Source organism: Phalacrocorax carbo, chromosome 7 (assembly GCF_963921805.1).
Source record: "Phalacrocorax carbo chromosome 7, bPhaCar2.1, whole genome shotgun sequence".
In the NCBI taxonomy this organism is placed as follows: Eukaryota; Metazoa; Chordata; class Aves; order Suliformes; family Phalacrocoracidae; genus Phalacrocorax; species Phalacrocorax carbo.
The window spans coordinates 20,096,168-20,112,306 of record NC_087519.1 but is presented as its reverse complement, the minus strand read 5'-3'; the positions used below and the strand labels follow the sequence as shown (position 1 = coordinate 20,112,306).

At 36.5% G+C, this 16,139-nt stretch overlaps 1 protein-coding gene across 1 annotated transcript in view; it reads right to left on the bottom strand.

The window, feature by feature from the left end:
• Nucleotides 1-856: 856 nt before the first annotated feature.
• RAB8B (RAB8B, member RAS oncogene family) overlaps nucleotides 857-16,139 on the bottom strand; it is a 35,940-nt gene continuing 20,657 nt past the window's right edge. Inside the window, exons 2-8 of the mRNA XM_064456699.1 lie at nucleotides 12,555-12,615; nucleotides 11,314-11,374; nucleotides 9,883-9,960; nucleotides 8,695-8,784; nucleotides 7,846-7,911; nucleotides 5,551-5,601; nucleotides 857-5,056 (exon numbers count right to left, since the gene is read on the bottom strand). Of these exons, the coding sequence (XP_064312769.1) occupies nucleotides 4,964-5,056; nucleotides 5,551-5,601; nucleotides 7,846-7,911; nucleotides 8,695-8,784; nucleotides 9,883-9,960; nucleotides 11,314-11,374; nucleotides 12,555-12,615 (500 nt within the window). The 3' untranslated portion in view covers nucleotides 857-4,963. The remainder of the gene's footprint in view (nucleotides 5,057-5,550; nucleotides 5,602-7,845; nucleotides 7,912-8,694; nucleotides 8,785-9,882; nucleotides 9,961-11,313; nucleotides 11,375-12,554; nucleotides 12,616-16,139) is intronic.

The window sequence follows — 16,139 nt, the reverse complement described above, 5'->3', positions numbered from 1 at the left end:
CAGCTGGTCCTAAAGCAGCACACTTGTCTGCCAGAAGCAGTCTGAAAATAAATACACAACAAAACAAACTAACACCAACAAATATAAATAAGGTGTAACAAGAATGTAACCCTACCCTTCTGTTGCTTAAGGTAAAGAGACAATGCATCCTTTCAGCTAAATACAGTTTATTAGATGAACATGTAAAAATCACAGACTTCAGAAACTACTTATGATGCATTTCCCATTTATTCCTTAGGGTACCCACTGGGGTGGCTCAGCCATTAATCTGCATTTCTCCTGCGCAGACAAAACCATTTTTTCCTTAGGTTTGCTAATTCTTATGTGAATTACTGCCAAATCACAATAATTTGGAAGTCAAGAACTATTGCTAATACAATAGCCAACAAATATTTCTGTCAAATCCCTCAATACTCAGTGTTGAAGGAAGCTGGAGCAACAATATTTGCTATATTAATTCATGGTATTTGTGCCTTGGGTTACTTAAGAGTCATACCTTTCACATAACGCTGATTTAAAACAACTAACAGCTTAAGTGAGTAGGTAATTCTAATAAAATTGGAGATTGTGTCTTACTTTTAGTGGCGTTGCTCAGAAGTTACTTTGGAAGGCTATTTCACCACACGAAATGACTGGATAAATGGTTCCTTATGAAGCTGACAGTCACTGAAATAATAGATTTAAGCAATCACTAGAGGAATAGAGGGTGTTTCAAGGAGCTACCCAAATAACAGTCAAGTAAAGCTTTAGCGATGCAACTCAGCTAGACACCTTTCCACAACAGATGCATCTTAATAGAGTGGAAATAACAACTGTATAAAACCTACACGGAATATTTCATACAAAATACTCCAAATACTTTTTGTTATATATCTTTTATTTGAGACACGCATTGTTGTAAAAAAGTTCACATGGAATAATAAAACCATTGCAGTATGAAGGTTCTTTTAGGGGTTGGATTTTTTGTCTCTACACATCAATACACAATTAATGATTAGGATTTACATGTTAACCACAGGACAAGTTCACTTATCTGCAGGAGCTTTTCACATTACACCTTTGTATCAGTGAGAAAATGTGTTTAAACACAGAGAGTAGAACACTTCTATTTCAAAATTAAGCATTTTCTCAAGGACTATATTTTTTATTCTGAATTTAGTAGCTATATAGAATTAAAATAACTGTAATTGAAGTTTTATTTGCAAAAATGTTCGTAAGGCCATAGGAATGCACTAATACACTTAGGTTCACCAGAAACAAGAAAAATCAATGGAAATTCTGCTTTTGTGGAAGAAGGAAATACAAGTTTTATTTATAAGAATGAGAATGGCATAAGCAGTTCAGTGAATGGAAGAGAAGACAGACCTATTATCACCTACAGACCAATCCTTATGAAGTTTAACATTGCAAAATTTCAGTTACATTAATAACCAAATAACAGATGCATTTTCACAAATAACACATTTATGCATTTTACATATTATTCATGTATTTTCAAATCATTATCCATTCACAATATTTTAACGTGATATGTATATTCAAGACTCCTTTATTCACTTGTGAAAATGATCCACATAATTCACATGACTTCAGCAGACTAGTATGGTAAAGGTAATTACAATGGGAAATGCTTTCTGTAGAAAGAACTACAGGTCTGAAAAGGCAATTAACATCTTTGAGACTGCCCTCCAAACAGAAACGTGAGCTGCATGAAGTTTCATGAGTGGTTTAAGCTTCAGCAATAATAGAACTTCCAGATAGTAAGTAAATCAAATATTCTATATACACTCAACAAAAACTCCTTGTGCATGTTTTGCTGAGCACAGACTGAAAGCTAAAATTGCAAAGCACTGAGACTGGGGTGTGGGGGTGTGGGGGTGTGTGTTTTAAACCATTTAGAAAAATATTTGTCAAGATATAGTGCACAGACATGGGGTTGAGGGAAAGATTTCATAAAACTCAATAGCATAAGCAGCATTTTTGTTTTATCCAAATCCACCAAAAAATGTCTGCCTTTCCTGAAAGGTTAATGGCAATTTCTGAAACAAAACAGAAATACATTTGCTGCTTAATGAATAATAATTATATGACTTTCATTCTAACGGACATTAGAATACTAACTAGTTGACTGAGGTATAGTTAAAAGTCCTTCAAAATTTAGATTATATAGTCTTGAGCAAAATAACAACAGAGACTGCACAAAACAATCATAGTGATATTAGGAAAGCCTGTAGTACCCAGCATGTGATGAGTAGGCAGAACCTACTATTTATCATCACCTGCCTGTCTAAAGGAAAATATAGCTAAAAAAATATCCCAGTAAAACATACAGCTGATTTGCACGCTAAGATACAGCACATTTTTCAATGTCTGACAAGGCAGACTGTACACAGAAAGAGGTCTACACTGACCAAAAGTTAGCACACCGATAAAGTGCAGCCACTCAGCCATTTAATACTGCCGGAGAAGAGGGATGGGGGCAAAACAACAAAGAAAGAGATAAATTTGCATTTTACCTTATCCATAAGACCACATGAAATTAGAATTCTTCAGTTTCAGCAGAGGACAACAAAATTGCATTAAATTCTTCTACAAATAGAAAAAGATGAACTTCACATGAACATTAAGCAAAGTGAAATATTTACTGCATTTACTGTATTTACCATGCATAAAGTGAATTACCTATGGTCTTACCTCACATTTATGTACAGTTTAGCACAGCTAAATGTAAGAAAATAGCAAGGTTTTTTTTCTCTCCCCCCTCCCCCCCCATACAGAGCAGATACCCCAATTCGCTGCTGCTTCAAGAAGCACTTCACAGACTCTACTACTTACAGGCCCTTTCAAAGGGAAGATCATGGAGACTAATATTGAATGAATATCTAACCACACAGCAAAGACAGGAAAACCAATACAAAGCGTTCTGTAAACGGTGGCAAACACAGAACATGTCAGTTTTGGTTTGCAAACAACCCCTGAGATAAAAATCAAAGTATTACGACACCAAGTAAGTCAGAGGTAAATTACTGAAAATAAACAACTTTCATAATTGGTGTCACAACACTTTCTGTATAGAAGCACTTTTTTTAACCATACAGAAAACAACTGCTTTAGCTTGTCCGAGAAAAACATCAAGGGTAGACAACAGAGCAGTTAGGGTTGCTTTGTTTTTTCAGTAAACCTCGTTGCCATGAAGATTTTTCTATTTTAGTGCAGCAACAGCAATTTATGAGATTAATCATCTAGTTACGATAACTATTTCTATTAAACTACATGTGGGGACAGGTTGATAATAATTTAAAACTTTATGGAACCACCTACTAATGTTAAACGTTTTAAAATCAGAAGTCTTTAAATCTAACACTATTGGCCTGTTCACTTTCAAAATGTTTACAACAGACCCAGAGATGACAAATTCAGTACCTGACACCACAAAATGAAGTGGTTATCTGTGGTAAAAAACAACTCACTGTTTACAACTCTAAACAAATGTAGTGAAGCAAAAGCAAGCACATCAGACATTAGCTTTGACAATGACAGAATGCACCTATCCCCTAATAACAAACATGCTGGACACAAACTTGTAGTTAAAGCTTACAATGGTCCACGTTTGGCACATCAACAGAACTAAAGCACCTCTTAATTGCTCATTGAGGAAATTTTTCAGAAGACAATAAAAGAGTAGTAGAACAAAGACTAGGTTATACAATGCTCAGTTGAGTAAAAAAGGCAACTACATTTCAACTCTGCTTCTAACAGTCTGGGTCACTGTACCAGTTTTTGATGAAAAAAATATCTTAACTGCTTGAGCAGACGAAAGAGGGCTTCACACATTCAGCATGAACTGCGTAAGTAATAGTACATCATAGCCCTAATGTGGCCAGTTCCTTAGTGCCAGAACTTGACAGATTTTAGCAACTGCACAGGAAGCTAGTTTTTGGACACCTCTGTTGTCAAGGGTCGACGCTTACAGACATTAACAAACCATCCTTAGAATTACAGTAGAAATGGAAGTCACTTTTAGAAGCAGTCATTTCTGAACAAATGAATCCACAAAAAGAGGTTACTCAAAGCTCATGCATTCAGCTTCCACAAGCCACTTAAGTGATAGTGATGAGGCCAATTTGTGACGATGATTTCAACTCCAGAGTGTACTTCTTCATCAGAAACAAAAAAAAATAGTGCAGGCAGTTTGAGCTAACAAAGAGAATTCAAGTGAGGAAAGACACTGTGTTTATTCAAATAACTGAAAGGTGCGTCTGTGAATCAGTGACTGGCAATTTGGAACACAACTTTGCTGAGTCTGGTAAAGAAAGAAAAGCAACATACTACATTCAGAATAGAAGCCATAGCTTCTGCATGAACAGATTTGTGCATCTAAGAAACAGAACCCATAGAAATTGTTAAATGCCAATTGTTACAGTAACTCTCATCACTAGAGTGTCAACATCCATACTGCAGTCATGGCCACAAATATACAGCATAGAGAATAATTGACAAGACTTTTTTTTGCCTGGGCCTTCTGCTTGAAAGTAAATTTGTTTAAAAGGAGAAAGAAAAACCTGCACAAATCTGTTAAGAATCTTACTTACAAGTCGAACTGTGCAAATACAAATGTAAGATTGTGCTGTAACAGGCAATAAGAGGCCAATATGGATGTGCAAAGTTAAAAGAAACATAGCAGCTTTTGCAACAGGCAATAAAACAGAAAGTAAAAAAGGAAAACAAGTTAACTCTTGCATTTGTGTCTCCACTTCATAGCTTCCATATCTGAGAAAGAAGAGCCTGACAGGTCAATAGGCTTAGTGAGCAAAATCCACTTGGTATTTTGTGTATTGCAGTCTACGTTCAATGGAGCTCTCAGCAGCAGCTTGGTGGTATTATTTCTGAGGCTTTGTGACCCTGTGCTTTCAAAGAAGCAGAAAAGGTTCTAAGTGTGCTGCAGTCTATCATTAGAAGTTCATCAAAGTAGCGTGCATCGAAAGAAGCTGCTCTTCTTAGATCGATTTTCTGTTATTTTTACTGGCCCACCTGCCCCTGATGAACTGTTGTCATTCTGAAAGAGAAGAGTATCAACATCATAAAATGCAGAAAAAAAATAAGTCTAGCTTTCCTAGTTTCCCTCCCTGCTTCTCCCCCTTGCAAAGCAATAACCAGGGCAGAGGTTTGTTGCAGCCTGAGCTCCTCAATTATCCAGACTCTGCTAATCACTCAGTAAAACTGCCTACTTTAAAAAGAAACATTTATCCAACTATCCAGATCTCAAGCATTAGCTGAAGGAGTGACTACGTAACCTGACAGTTAATAAAGCAAGGATCACACTGTTACATTTCAAAAGAACACACCAGTTTCAGGCTGCCCAATCTTAATGTTCATGCGAAATAAAGAACAACTACACTGATGGGTAATGAAGCGTGATAAAGCACTGTTTGCTCAAATTAGATCTAGCATCCACTGTAATCCCAAGTTTTTTGGTAGGGCTACTACTCAGCCAGTTATCACAGCAGTCATTTCATGTATCTAGTTTGTATGCCAATTGAAAATACAAACCATTTTTCTGTTGAGCTTTGTCATAATGTCCCGTGCAAGTGTGAAAAATGCCTGGGGAGGAGCAGAAATAAAAAAAGTTACTCACAATACACATTAAAGACAAGATAGATTTGGAGTAGCCAGACACATTAACAATACAGTACTCTGTAGGCCACCGCAGTTTGAGATGCAAGGCACTCTACATACAATAGCTGTTTACTTAATACTGCAATAGGCATGCTTTAGAAGAAAAACACTATTTTTAGACTCTATCCCTCCAATCTTTAAAGCAAACCAACAGACTTTCCCATCGCATACATCTTGGGGGGTGGGGTGGGGAATCTGCCAAAGAGAAGGCTGTATACATTAATACTTTTTTTTTTTTTGCCAAACAGTACTGTGCATCACAACTAGAAACCCACAGATAGGTTTGAGGATGGCATGCCTGGGAATTCACATTAAGGTTAGCTTGCTTTCTGCCCTCCAAACGTTTTGCTCCTGGACTATCTATAATGCCGTTTTTGCTTCCAATATCCCTATTAAAAACAAAATTAAAAAAAAAATACACAACCAAAATACAAAGTAAAACCACCACATAAAATACAAAATAAAACCACCAAATTAAAATTAAATTAAATTAAATTAAACTAAATTAAAAAAAACCCACTGGCAAATCTCAGCATCTCAGACTTTGATGTATGAAGGAGCAAAAGGAACTTCTGTAGCAGAAAAATTCTGCAGTTCTCCAGAAGCAAGAAAAAGCAAGATTTTAGGCTAGAGATATCAACAATCCAAGGACAGCTGCAGAATGTAAAAAAACTGTAAACATTTCCCCTCCCATTGTGTTTAGAATATATCCAAAAACAGAAACTCACTTAATGCAAATAAATCACAACAAATAAATTAATTCACTTCTGATCACAAGAATATCACAACTATGTCACTTCCCACAAGTTAAGCATTTGGTGGAAAGAAGACTAAATAGTTACTTGCTGAATGCCTATACCAGCTGCATTTTTTAAGGCTTTCTTCACTCATTCATGTGACAATTTAAAAAAAATATTCAGAGAGCCAAGTCATTTGGAGTGAGCACAAACTAATGCTGTACATTTAGTGACCTAGAGGAGTTAAAATGAAATTGCAGGGCATGTCATGAAAGAGCAAGTCAACCATCTGGAGGAACTAATGAAGAAGAATGGTACTTTTTATGAGGACACTATTGCTAACCACCATTGGCAATAGCTGCTAATGTTCACACTTCCATTGTCTGCTGTAAGAATCATAATAACACTGTGAAAATCAGGTCAAGCACTATTCCAGATGCAGCACAATGCAAGTAAGTCCACTCTAACTATATTGTATAACAATCATCCTGCAATCAGAAAAAAAAATGCTTGGCTGGCACGGCATCAGTCATGTTATTTTAAAGTAACAATCTCTTTAGTTTCTAGTTAATTTGCTAGCTGCATGATCTGAATTAAGTACGTGGTTTGAGGACTTTTAAAAGGTATCCCATCAATACACATGGAAAGACTTTTAGATCATTAGGTACAGGAACAACATTTAAGAACAAGTCTGCCTTATCTGAATGAATGAATGAATCTTATTGTAACTGCCTTTTGGTATCATAGGATTTTCTTGTCCACACTTTTCATAGAGTTAAGATGATCTTCTCACTGACAAAAGCAAATCATGGTAAGACAGGCTGGAGTCAAGCCACTCTTCCTTCTGATTCTATTTCCTTATGCTCTCATAAATAGGGATCTTGTGTTTCTAGCATAAAAATTTATTTGCAGGAAAACAGATTGCAAGTCTACAGATAGAGTATTATAGCCATCTTCCTCCTCTAACATCAGCTTATGACAGTCTAAGCTGATGTTCCAGGTTAACATCTTCATCTACACAGCACATACTTAGTAGTAACCTGAAGGCTCCTTGACACAGTAGCATGTTATTCTGAAAGTAAAGAACCTTGAATCCAATTTCCTGCACAAAGTATTGTTCTAAAATTGTACCTATTCCCTGTCCAAAAGTACTTGCAATTCAAGTAGCAAGGCATGGAAGTCAAAGGTAACTGTTTGCTATACTAATAGTAAACCATGCTGTTACCATCCATTTAAATAACTCTCCAGACATTACCAGAAAACTAGAAATGCTGGATTTTACAGTAGCTTTCTAAATATAACAAGATTGGTGACCCAGGAACACAGTTGGGACTTCAGGTTCCAGATCAGGTCAGAAAGCCCCACAGATCATGAAATGTACCTCTGCAGTGTAGTCCAAGAAACACATGTAAGCTTAATACCCATCTCTTACCTCTTCCACATTTATGCTGGATTTTGCACTTGTCTCCAAAAATTTGATTCCGTAATCAATTGCTAACTGGAAGAAAGGTTAAAGTTTTTCACTGTTTTTGAAGCTCCTTTGTAAGAGAAATGTTTCACATAGGCTCATAACAAAACAGATGCTGTATGCTGCCACAAGCTTTAAAAACAAAACTAAACAAGCTTCATTTCTACTTCTCTCTTGAAAAACATTAAAGTTACTGGAAAATTAGACAAAATATTAGAACAGGCCATACCCTCACGTAAATTCAAAACGACAAAGATATTAATTGCTCACAAAAAGACTTATTTAGGACCTAAAAGTATGTTGAGATTGAATCTTCATTGACTTTGATTTATGGACCAGATAACTACATACAATCATCCCATAAGTTGTGTTACTAGCAACTACACTATTTTAGCTGTGCACATGATAAATTACATAGTATACTTATTTGCTTGTTTGTTCTGTGGAACGACTAATTACTTCAGCTTTAGTAACAGTGCTTACAACAAGAGCAAGTAACCACCATTGTGAATCGAGTACAACATGATCAAACTATATACAAAGCTTTATACTGAGATTTAGCAAAGGTCAACATTCCTTACGCCATCTTCCCCTCAAGATAACAGTACCATTAAGTTTATTCGACTTGAAGACAGTCAAGTACTATTTAAAAAGCAAAAAACCCCAAACCTGGCATCCTATAATATAGAAAAGTTTCTGAAACAAGAGGTGTGAGGCCTATTATCTCTCACATGCCTAAAGCATACCGAATATCCAGCAGCTAAAATCCTAAGAAAAGTAGGCTTCTAAATAAGGTAAGTCACCAAAGCTCACCTTCTCCCCTTTTTCTTTTGAGACTTGTCTTTTTTCATTCATATCACATTTGTTACCCAGGATCATTCTTTCTACATCTGAAGAGGCATGCTGAAAGAAGGAAAAGTAATCTCTCAGAAACAAAGCACATCATTATTTAAAAGAAACTTATGTGGCAAACTCATCCACAAATGAATATTTTATTTTTTAAAAGTTATCTAATGTAAAGGCATTACTGAGAAAGAGACTGACTTTTGAAACAGGCAATTTAATATTTAATTATTAAAATAGGTTGGAATAAATCCTCTAGATTAAATTTGCCTGAGTATTTTTACAGATCAAATACAGTATCACGAGCTTTGTACCAGGTTGTGCACGCATTTGGCTATTCTGGAAATGTAACAGTACACACTTCACTTCAAAGTGGTGCATGGACACCTGGGTATTTGTTTGGACTATCATTATGTGAAACGTTTATAAATAATGTATTTTAAAAATGCAAAAGACTTTTTAAGTAGCAATCACTTCAGCAATAGATCTTCAACAAGAGAATTTGTTTAGCCCTGTCGCTATTAGATCAAATTGGTCACTAACACAGGAATTTTGAGTAAGAGCCAAAGAACAATACTAAAGAAAAACCCATGGATTATGTGTTTAAGGGAAAAAAAACCCCAGTAAAATTCTGTTACCTAACTACAGTTTCACTAAAATTGATGTTTATCCTCTTAACTTCATTATGGTCTATCCCTACTTGACAGCATGTCCCATTAAATAATTTACAAAATGTTAGCAGGAAGGAAGCTTACCCAAGACCAAATGAAAAGGTCAAAAATCTCTAATCTGACAAACACACAACACAGTAACAACTGAAATTAGGCAGATCTGTTATCATCTCAGCGAAAGGCAGACACCCTAAAGATCTTGCTCCCTCCCATTCCTTAGACACACACAAAAGCAAAAATAACAATAGAAGTCATACAGTAAGAGCAGTTTTGAAACATTTTATGATTACTTTTTAAACTTTTCTACCTTCTATCCCTAGATGAACAAGATAATATTGTCCCCATTAATAACCACTGTTGCATTCACTGCGCAGTCTAACTTGGCCATATATGCTGGCTATTGTAATGAAAGTGAATAATTATTTGATAATTATTTGTCCCAGAGAAATCATAAGATGGAACAAGAAGTATGTTCCAAAGCACCCACCTCCTCTATGTTTCTTATCCAGTTTTTTATGTTGTCAAAAGACTTTTCATTTGTGATGTCATACACCAGCATAATTCCCTGTATAAAATTAAGAAAATCTGGTTAGATGAGCTAGCACTATTGGTTGACTTTTGATATATGCACCTATAATTCTTTCTCAAAGCATTATGCCACTGCTGAGAATTTACCCAAAATATTACTATTTAACATATTTAACATATTTTGCCGCTGTTAGAGGTCAAAGACCCCGCCTACATGAAGTTTTAAATTATTAGCCTATAGTCAGCAGAAGTTTAGAGTTCTACTACAACAGCAACCAGGACTCAAATTTTGGAAGCAGCAGCTTTAAGAAAAGATGACAAACCTTTGAGATCCAATATTCTGGGTCCAGCAGACACTTAGAGCAAAGCTAACACTACGTGCTCTCCCAAAAGCTTTAGGTCTTTCAGACAGTTATGTATGCATACTAGTGTGGGCTCCCAACAATTAGCAAGGCATGGGAAACCACACAACAGCTGCATTAAGCACAGATTTCCAGGTTCACCTCCGTTCCTTATTGCCTTTCCAGTCATTCCTCATAGGACAAAGAAAAGTCTTTGGCCATGGACCAGGAGGTGTGGAGAAGACCATGTCACTGCCAAAACCTTTTTAAGTTCTAGAAAGCTCTAACACAGAGCCACAATCATTACCAATTCTCCCCATCTGCATTCTTTAACAAGTGGAGTTATTTGGACCCGCAGCCAGCCTATGAATGGAATGGACCTGTTCATACAGAGCAGTAAGAACATGTAGTAGCAGCATAGCTAGTAATCAGCAAGTTGAAATTAACAGCGTCCCAACATAAGGTATCTCAAATCATAGCATTAAGAACCATTAGAAGCAGTGGTACCACAAAGTATAGGCTCTAAGTCAGTTACTTGACCTCAAGTCATTCTCAGAGGAAAGAATAACAGTAGTTTTTGTAGGTGACTTTATTTCTAGCCCAGATTTTGCATTCTCTACTAGCTGAAGGAAAAACAATTCAGTGAAATACACTTTTAATATTAAAATCATTCATTACCTATTTTTCAAATATTTCAAACGTTTAAAGGAGCGGATTACATTAAAAAAACCTTTGCCTGGTTAAAGCTTGGCAACTTAGCTTATTATAATCTGCAGAAATTGTAATCATATTCAAGACAACAAGAGGACTTGAAGTTTCATCACAAAAACAGGACTAGACAAAGTACCAGCAGGTTTAGAAAATGAAAACAAACCCCCCCAAAAAAACATCAAACAAAAAAAAGCCCAACCAAACCACAAACTTAATTCCCTGCATCTCCAGCCACAATTATCCAGTCCTCCAGTTGAAGGTTTATATGATAAAACCTTAAGAACAGCAAACCAGTTACACTAGTCGTGCCTATTTTTTTTTCAAGTGAGAGCACTCACCATGGCTCCTCTGTAGTAAGCTGTTGTGATTGTGCGGAATCTCTCCTGGCCTGCTGTATCCCTAGAATTCAGTGAAAACAAGTATTTGTTGGAAGTCATCTTTACACTCTTCTGAGAGTACAGAAGATTTTTTGTCTTTTTAAATAGAGTATTAATATATTGTTACTCATTAAGAAAAAAATACCACTTAGAAGTTGTTTGCACAAGTTTCTTCAGCCCTCAACATCTTCCTCACTCCCAAGCTACCCTACTTACATCAGTGGTTATAGCAGCACCATAAATATGGCACAAAAGCATTTAAATTTTCATGCAAGCAATAAAACTCAGCACTACACAGCCTTCCCTAGAATAATTTAAAAAGGCAGCTCTGATGCATCCAAGTCCTGCATTGAACAAAAATTAAAACATGCAGCAGTAAAACATTTTAGGATAGTGCATTTTCACATACAGTTAGCTATTAAAATCAGCCGCTATACCTTAGTGTGCTGATATTTTATCCTAGATGACTTCAAAGCAGTATCTGTCTGTGAGTGAACAAGAGGACCAAAGCGTTTGGCTATTAGTCACACCTAGGGGGAGCTGAACCCCAAAGGCCTGACAAAAACCAGCTTTTTGACTTACATTACAGACAAAATTTGTAGCAACCACTTCTGGCACTTTACTTCTCTAGTCACAAGAATTCTGGCTTTCATGCAAGTATCACAACTATCTCTTCTAGAACTTGAGAAATTAGCAAGAGCCCTACATTCACCAGTAGCATTTAAAGAGTTTTGCATGTGTAATAATGCTACTCCAGAAACACTCATCTGCTGCTGTCAGGAGGCTCAGTCTCTGCTAACCCACCATGCAAGGAATGGGAGCATTATCACTCACCTGTGCCTCTGTGAGTACAGCTAGGTATCGAAGCATCAGAGGAGATTACATTTTATTAGGTCGCATATTTTACTTTACAGCTGTGAAATTAATACTCCTCTTCCACACTGAATAGCTAAAAGTGCATTTAAAAGGACAGCTTTTCATAAAATGGGAAGGCGCTATAATGTCCGCATGTGAACAGGCTATTTCCCGTGCTGCTGAAACAGAACCACTCCAAGAGCAAGCCAGAAGAAAGCATAAACCTTATGGAGAGTCAATGACTAAAAGGTATGAAACTTCTAGTACACCCAGGTTCAAAAGATATGAAGTATTCCTGCTCAAAGATTACGTCAATACTCACTGAAAACTTACTTTGGAATACTTACCATATTTGTAGTTTGATTTTCTTTCCCTCTAATTCTATTGTTCTGATCTTAAAGTCAATTCCTGCCAGAGAAAGAGATACTCTAAGTTTTGCAATAAATGAAAAGGAAATATTCTGTTTCCTTTTGACAATTTGGTAAGAGCAAACTTAGGCAAAAGAATTATTCTGAAGTTGTCATTTCTTCCAAACACTAGGAAGTGCTGAGGATGCACAAAGGTTTCGAAGGTTTTCAGCTGCATCCAACATGTCAAGGATAAACTCTCCTGCACAATGAAAACAGACCAAACTCAGACTCACTACTAGAGTTAGTCAAGATTATGAGAGGAAGAATTAATCCCAAAATTCTTCCATCTTACACCAATAAAGGTCACTAGTTTGAACGTACATTTTTCTCAACTTTTGACCAGCCCCTGCAGTTCACGTCAGTTCCCTAGAAACTCTGCTGGCTCTGAGGAAAAAAGTAGATGCTATGACCCCTTAGTTCCTTTCCAAAACTGGCATCTACTTTTGAAAACTGATGTTTAATGCAATCTAATCAGACACCACAGAAAATGGTAAAGATCACAAGAGATAAAAGCTATACAGATAGTTACTGAAGGAGCCTGAAGTAGATCACACATGGGACTTTTTCAAGAACACCAATTTAAGAGTAACTTAGATTTTCTAGGAAGCTCCAAAGGTATCAGGAAAATGCTTCTCTCCTTCAGAGGGCTTCATAATGTCTTTTAAGGTTTAAAGGGATCAAATGAATGTATAAATCAAGGCCAAGATTTCCAAACAGACTAGCCTTTACCGTGGACTATATTAACTTTCGTGTCTCTCAACCTATACTATTACATAGCTCTAACTGAGACTGCTCAAGTCCCACTACGTGACTGCCAGATTTTTGAATCCCAGGACAGCCACTGCCATGTACCCCCGACTAATCTGTTCTGAAACTAATGGCCCATTTTTTCTTCACTGAATCTTAAATAGTTTGATATTTAGTTATAGTTTGTAAAAGATTGGGGGGGGACGACACATAGTAGGTTATTTTGTTAACTTAATTTCTTCTTTTCTCAGATGTAATTTAAGTGACAATTATCAAGAGTATCTTAATTGGGAAAATGCTGTTTCTAGCTTTAAGAATTCATCTATCACTTAAACACGAAGCTATGTGATTTTTTAATATACTAAGTAGCATTTGAATATGAAATATGGACATTCATTAACTATTTGACTTTCATTCTTCTCGCATGTGATATTAATATTTTAATATACTGAAAATATCTAGTTTCATTCACTTAATCTTGATGTGCTATGGATACGTAGCTTAGCCCATTAGTTAGAATACAAGTTATGAGCAGAAATATCACATCAGTACTTTTAACAGCATATGAAATTAACTACATTAATTTAAAATGCTATGACTACTGCTACATTTGCAATTTCCCAGATTCACTAGTAGATTTACAGGCAGAAAGATACTGTCATTAATTTGCATTCTTCTAAAAATGACATAAGAATGTGTACCTTAAAAAAATCTTTATTATATGTAACAGAAGTTTGGCAAGTGTTTCCATTTTTCATTTGAGAGCATTTTGTGTCTCCCTTGTAAAGATTTTTCTCCTAACTAGGTGCAACACCTGCTGAAATCACAGGCAACTGTATTCAGGTCTGAGAACAAGTGACCTTTGATCTGAAAATATTTTCTTTTGGCCTTAAAGGTTATAAAGCACAAATACAGATTTTTCTGGAAAGGGTATTGCATCATAGACAATAGCAAATTAAATCAGTTTTAGAAGTTCCTTTGTGTCTAGGCCTGAAGTCGTAAAATTAAGTATAATAACTGTCGGGAAACCTAGGTTCAGAGACTACTGTAGTTTAATTCTGTGTGTACTGTCAACTACCGAAGCTAAGACACATCAGCATGAACAGTAGAAGACTCCAGTAGGCATGACTCCTGTAAGCAAGCTTACACTGTAGTTAGATATCTATGTGCACCAATCCATACCTTGCACAGACTGGTTTCCTGTGGTTAGTCATCTCCCTTGCAGCACCAAGACGATTTATATTATCATTCCTTTGATCACTTCTAAAACTCGGGATCTGCACAAAAAGTATCTTTTCAGAACTTAGGACTTCTAGTAGGAACTTCACCAAAATTCTCAAATAAAGATGAATTTCAAAGGTAAAAGAAGAATACAAAGGGGAAGGCCATAAATACTTCTGTTATGATACTAAGAAGTTTAACAAATGCAACTGCAACTTTTTACAGGCTAAAATGAACTAGAAACTGGTTTTTCTTTTGTTCTTTCACTTCAGTAACAGGAAGTGGTGAGCTGCAAACATTCGTAGAGCAAGCCTGGTGACATGTGCTACCACTTCCTGCAAAGTACACTTGCATGGATAAGTATGAGCATTGTTTTGGTTACTGATAAACTTTAATTACAGCATTTAAAACACTCCAGCGACTACAGCATTTAAGGAGTAATTCTTGACAGAAACTTTCCTTTATTAATTAATTCTTATTTTGTGAAGTCACACACTGGGATAGAAAAGTTTGAAGAGACACTTGGGTCTAATAAAGAAGAGTCATCTGTGAATCACACAGCTTTCCCAGTTTTAAAATGCAAGGTGCCATGTTGTTCTCCAGTAGGGAGAAAAAGCCCAGAAACATTGGATGTCCACCTAAGGTTAAGTTTTAGATGCCACACAGCCAAATTAATTCTTGCAATGCAAAGGCTAATAGGGTAATTGTTTTTAACTGCTAAAGCGGAGGTTGCTGCACAAAAGTCTGACAAACTGCTGTACACCTATGAAGTCAGCATGTATTAAATATGGATACAAGAGCATCTGTTGCAGGAAACACACACTTTCAGTCTGCAAGGATGAAGTCCGAGCTGAGACCCAAACTATGCGTTGGTTAGGACTGTAATTGCTTGCATTTCCCTTGCAGCATAGGGTAAAAGTAGCTGAGGGCTTATTGTTCTTCAAACCCCTTTTCAGATCCTTGCTAACTATAGGCCAGGGATGCATCCTCTCTCCTCACTTTACTGAGGCTATTTTCTCCCATAGCTTCCCACAAAACTCTGTCAAATAACACACCAAGCAGAGAAATCCACACACTAAGAAAAAGCCAGTGTCATTAGTGCCACACAAAGACTTACATAAAATGTGAGAGCTGCATGTTGCCATATTTACCTTGTATCACTACACAAAGCTAATAAAATTCACCAGCTAGGATATACCATTGTCCAGCACCATGTAGCCAAATATCAGAAGTCAGGGAGACTGGCCTCACCTAGGCCTCTTTTGGTTTAAGCCAAGAAGTCATGTTCATTTCACACACCAAAATCTCTTCTGCCACTACTACTTCTTCCACCACTCCACTCCCTAGCTACATGTTCCTTCTTATTCCAGCCAACCTAGGCAGATTTTACCCATAATTAAGCTGTAATGCAATAATTTGAAAGAGACATGAGGAAATGTTCCAAAGAGCTGCATTATAATACTAAATATACAGGACTGCCTGGCAGTAAATATTGAGAGGTTCCTTTTCCAGCTTTAGTACCAATGGCTTTCTACTATAAACCTTAACAAAACT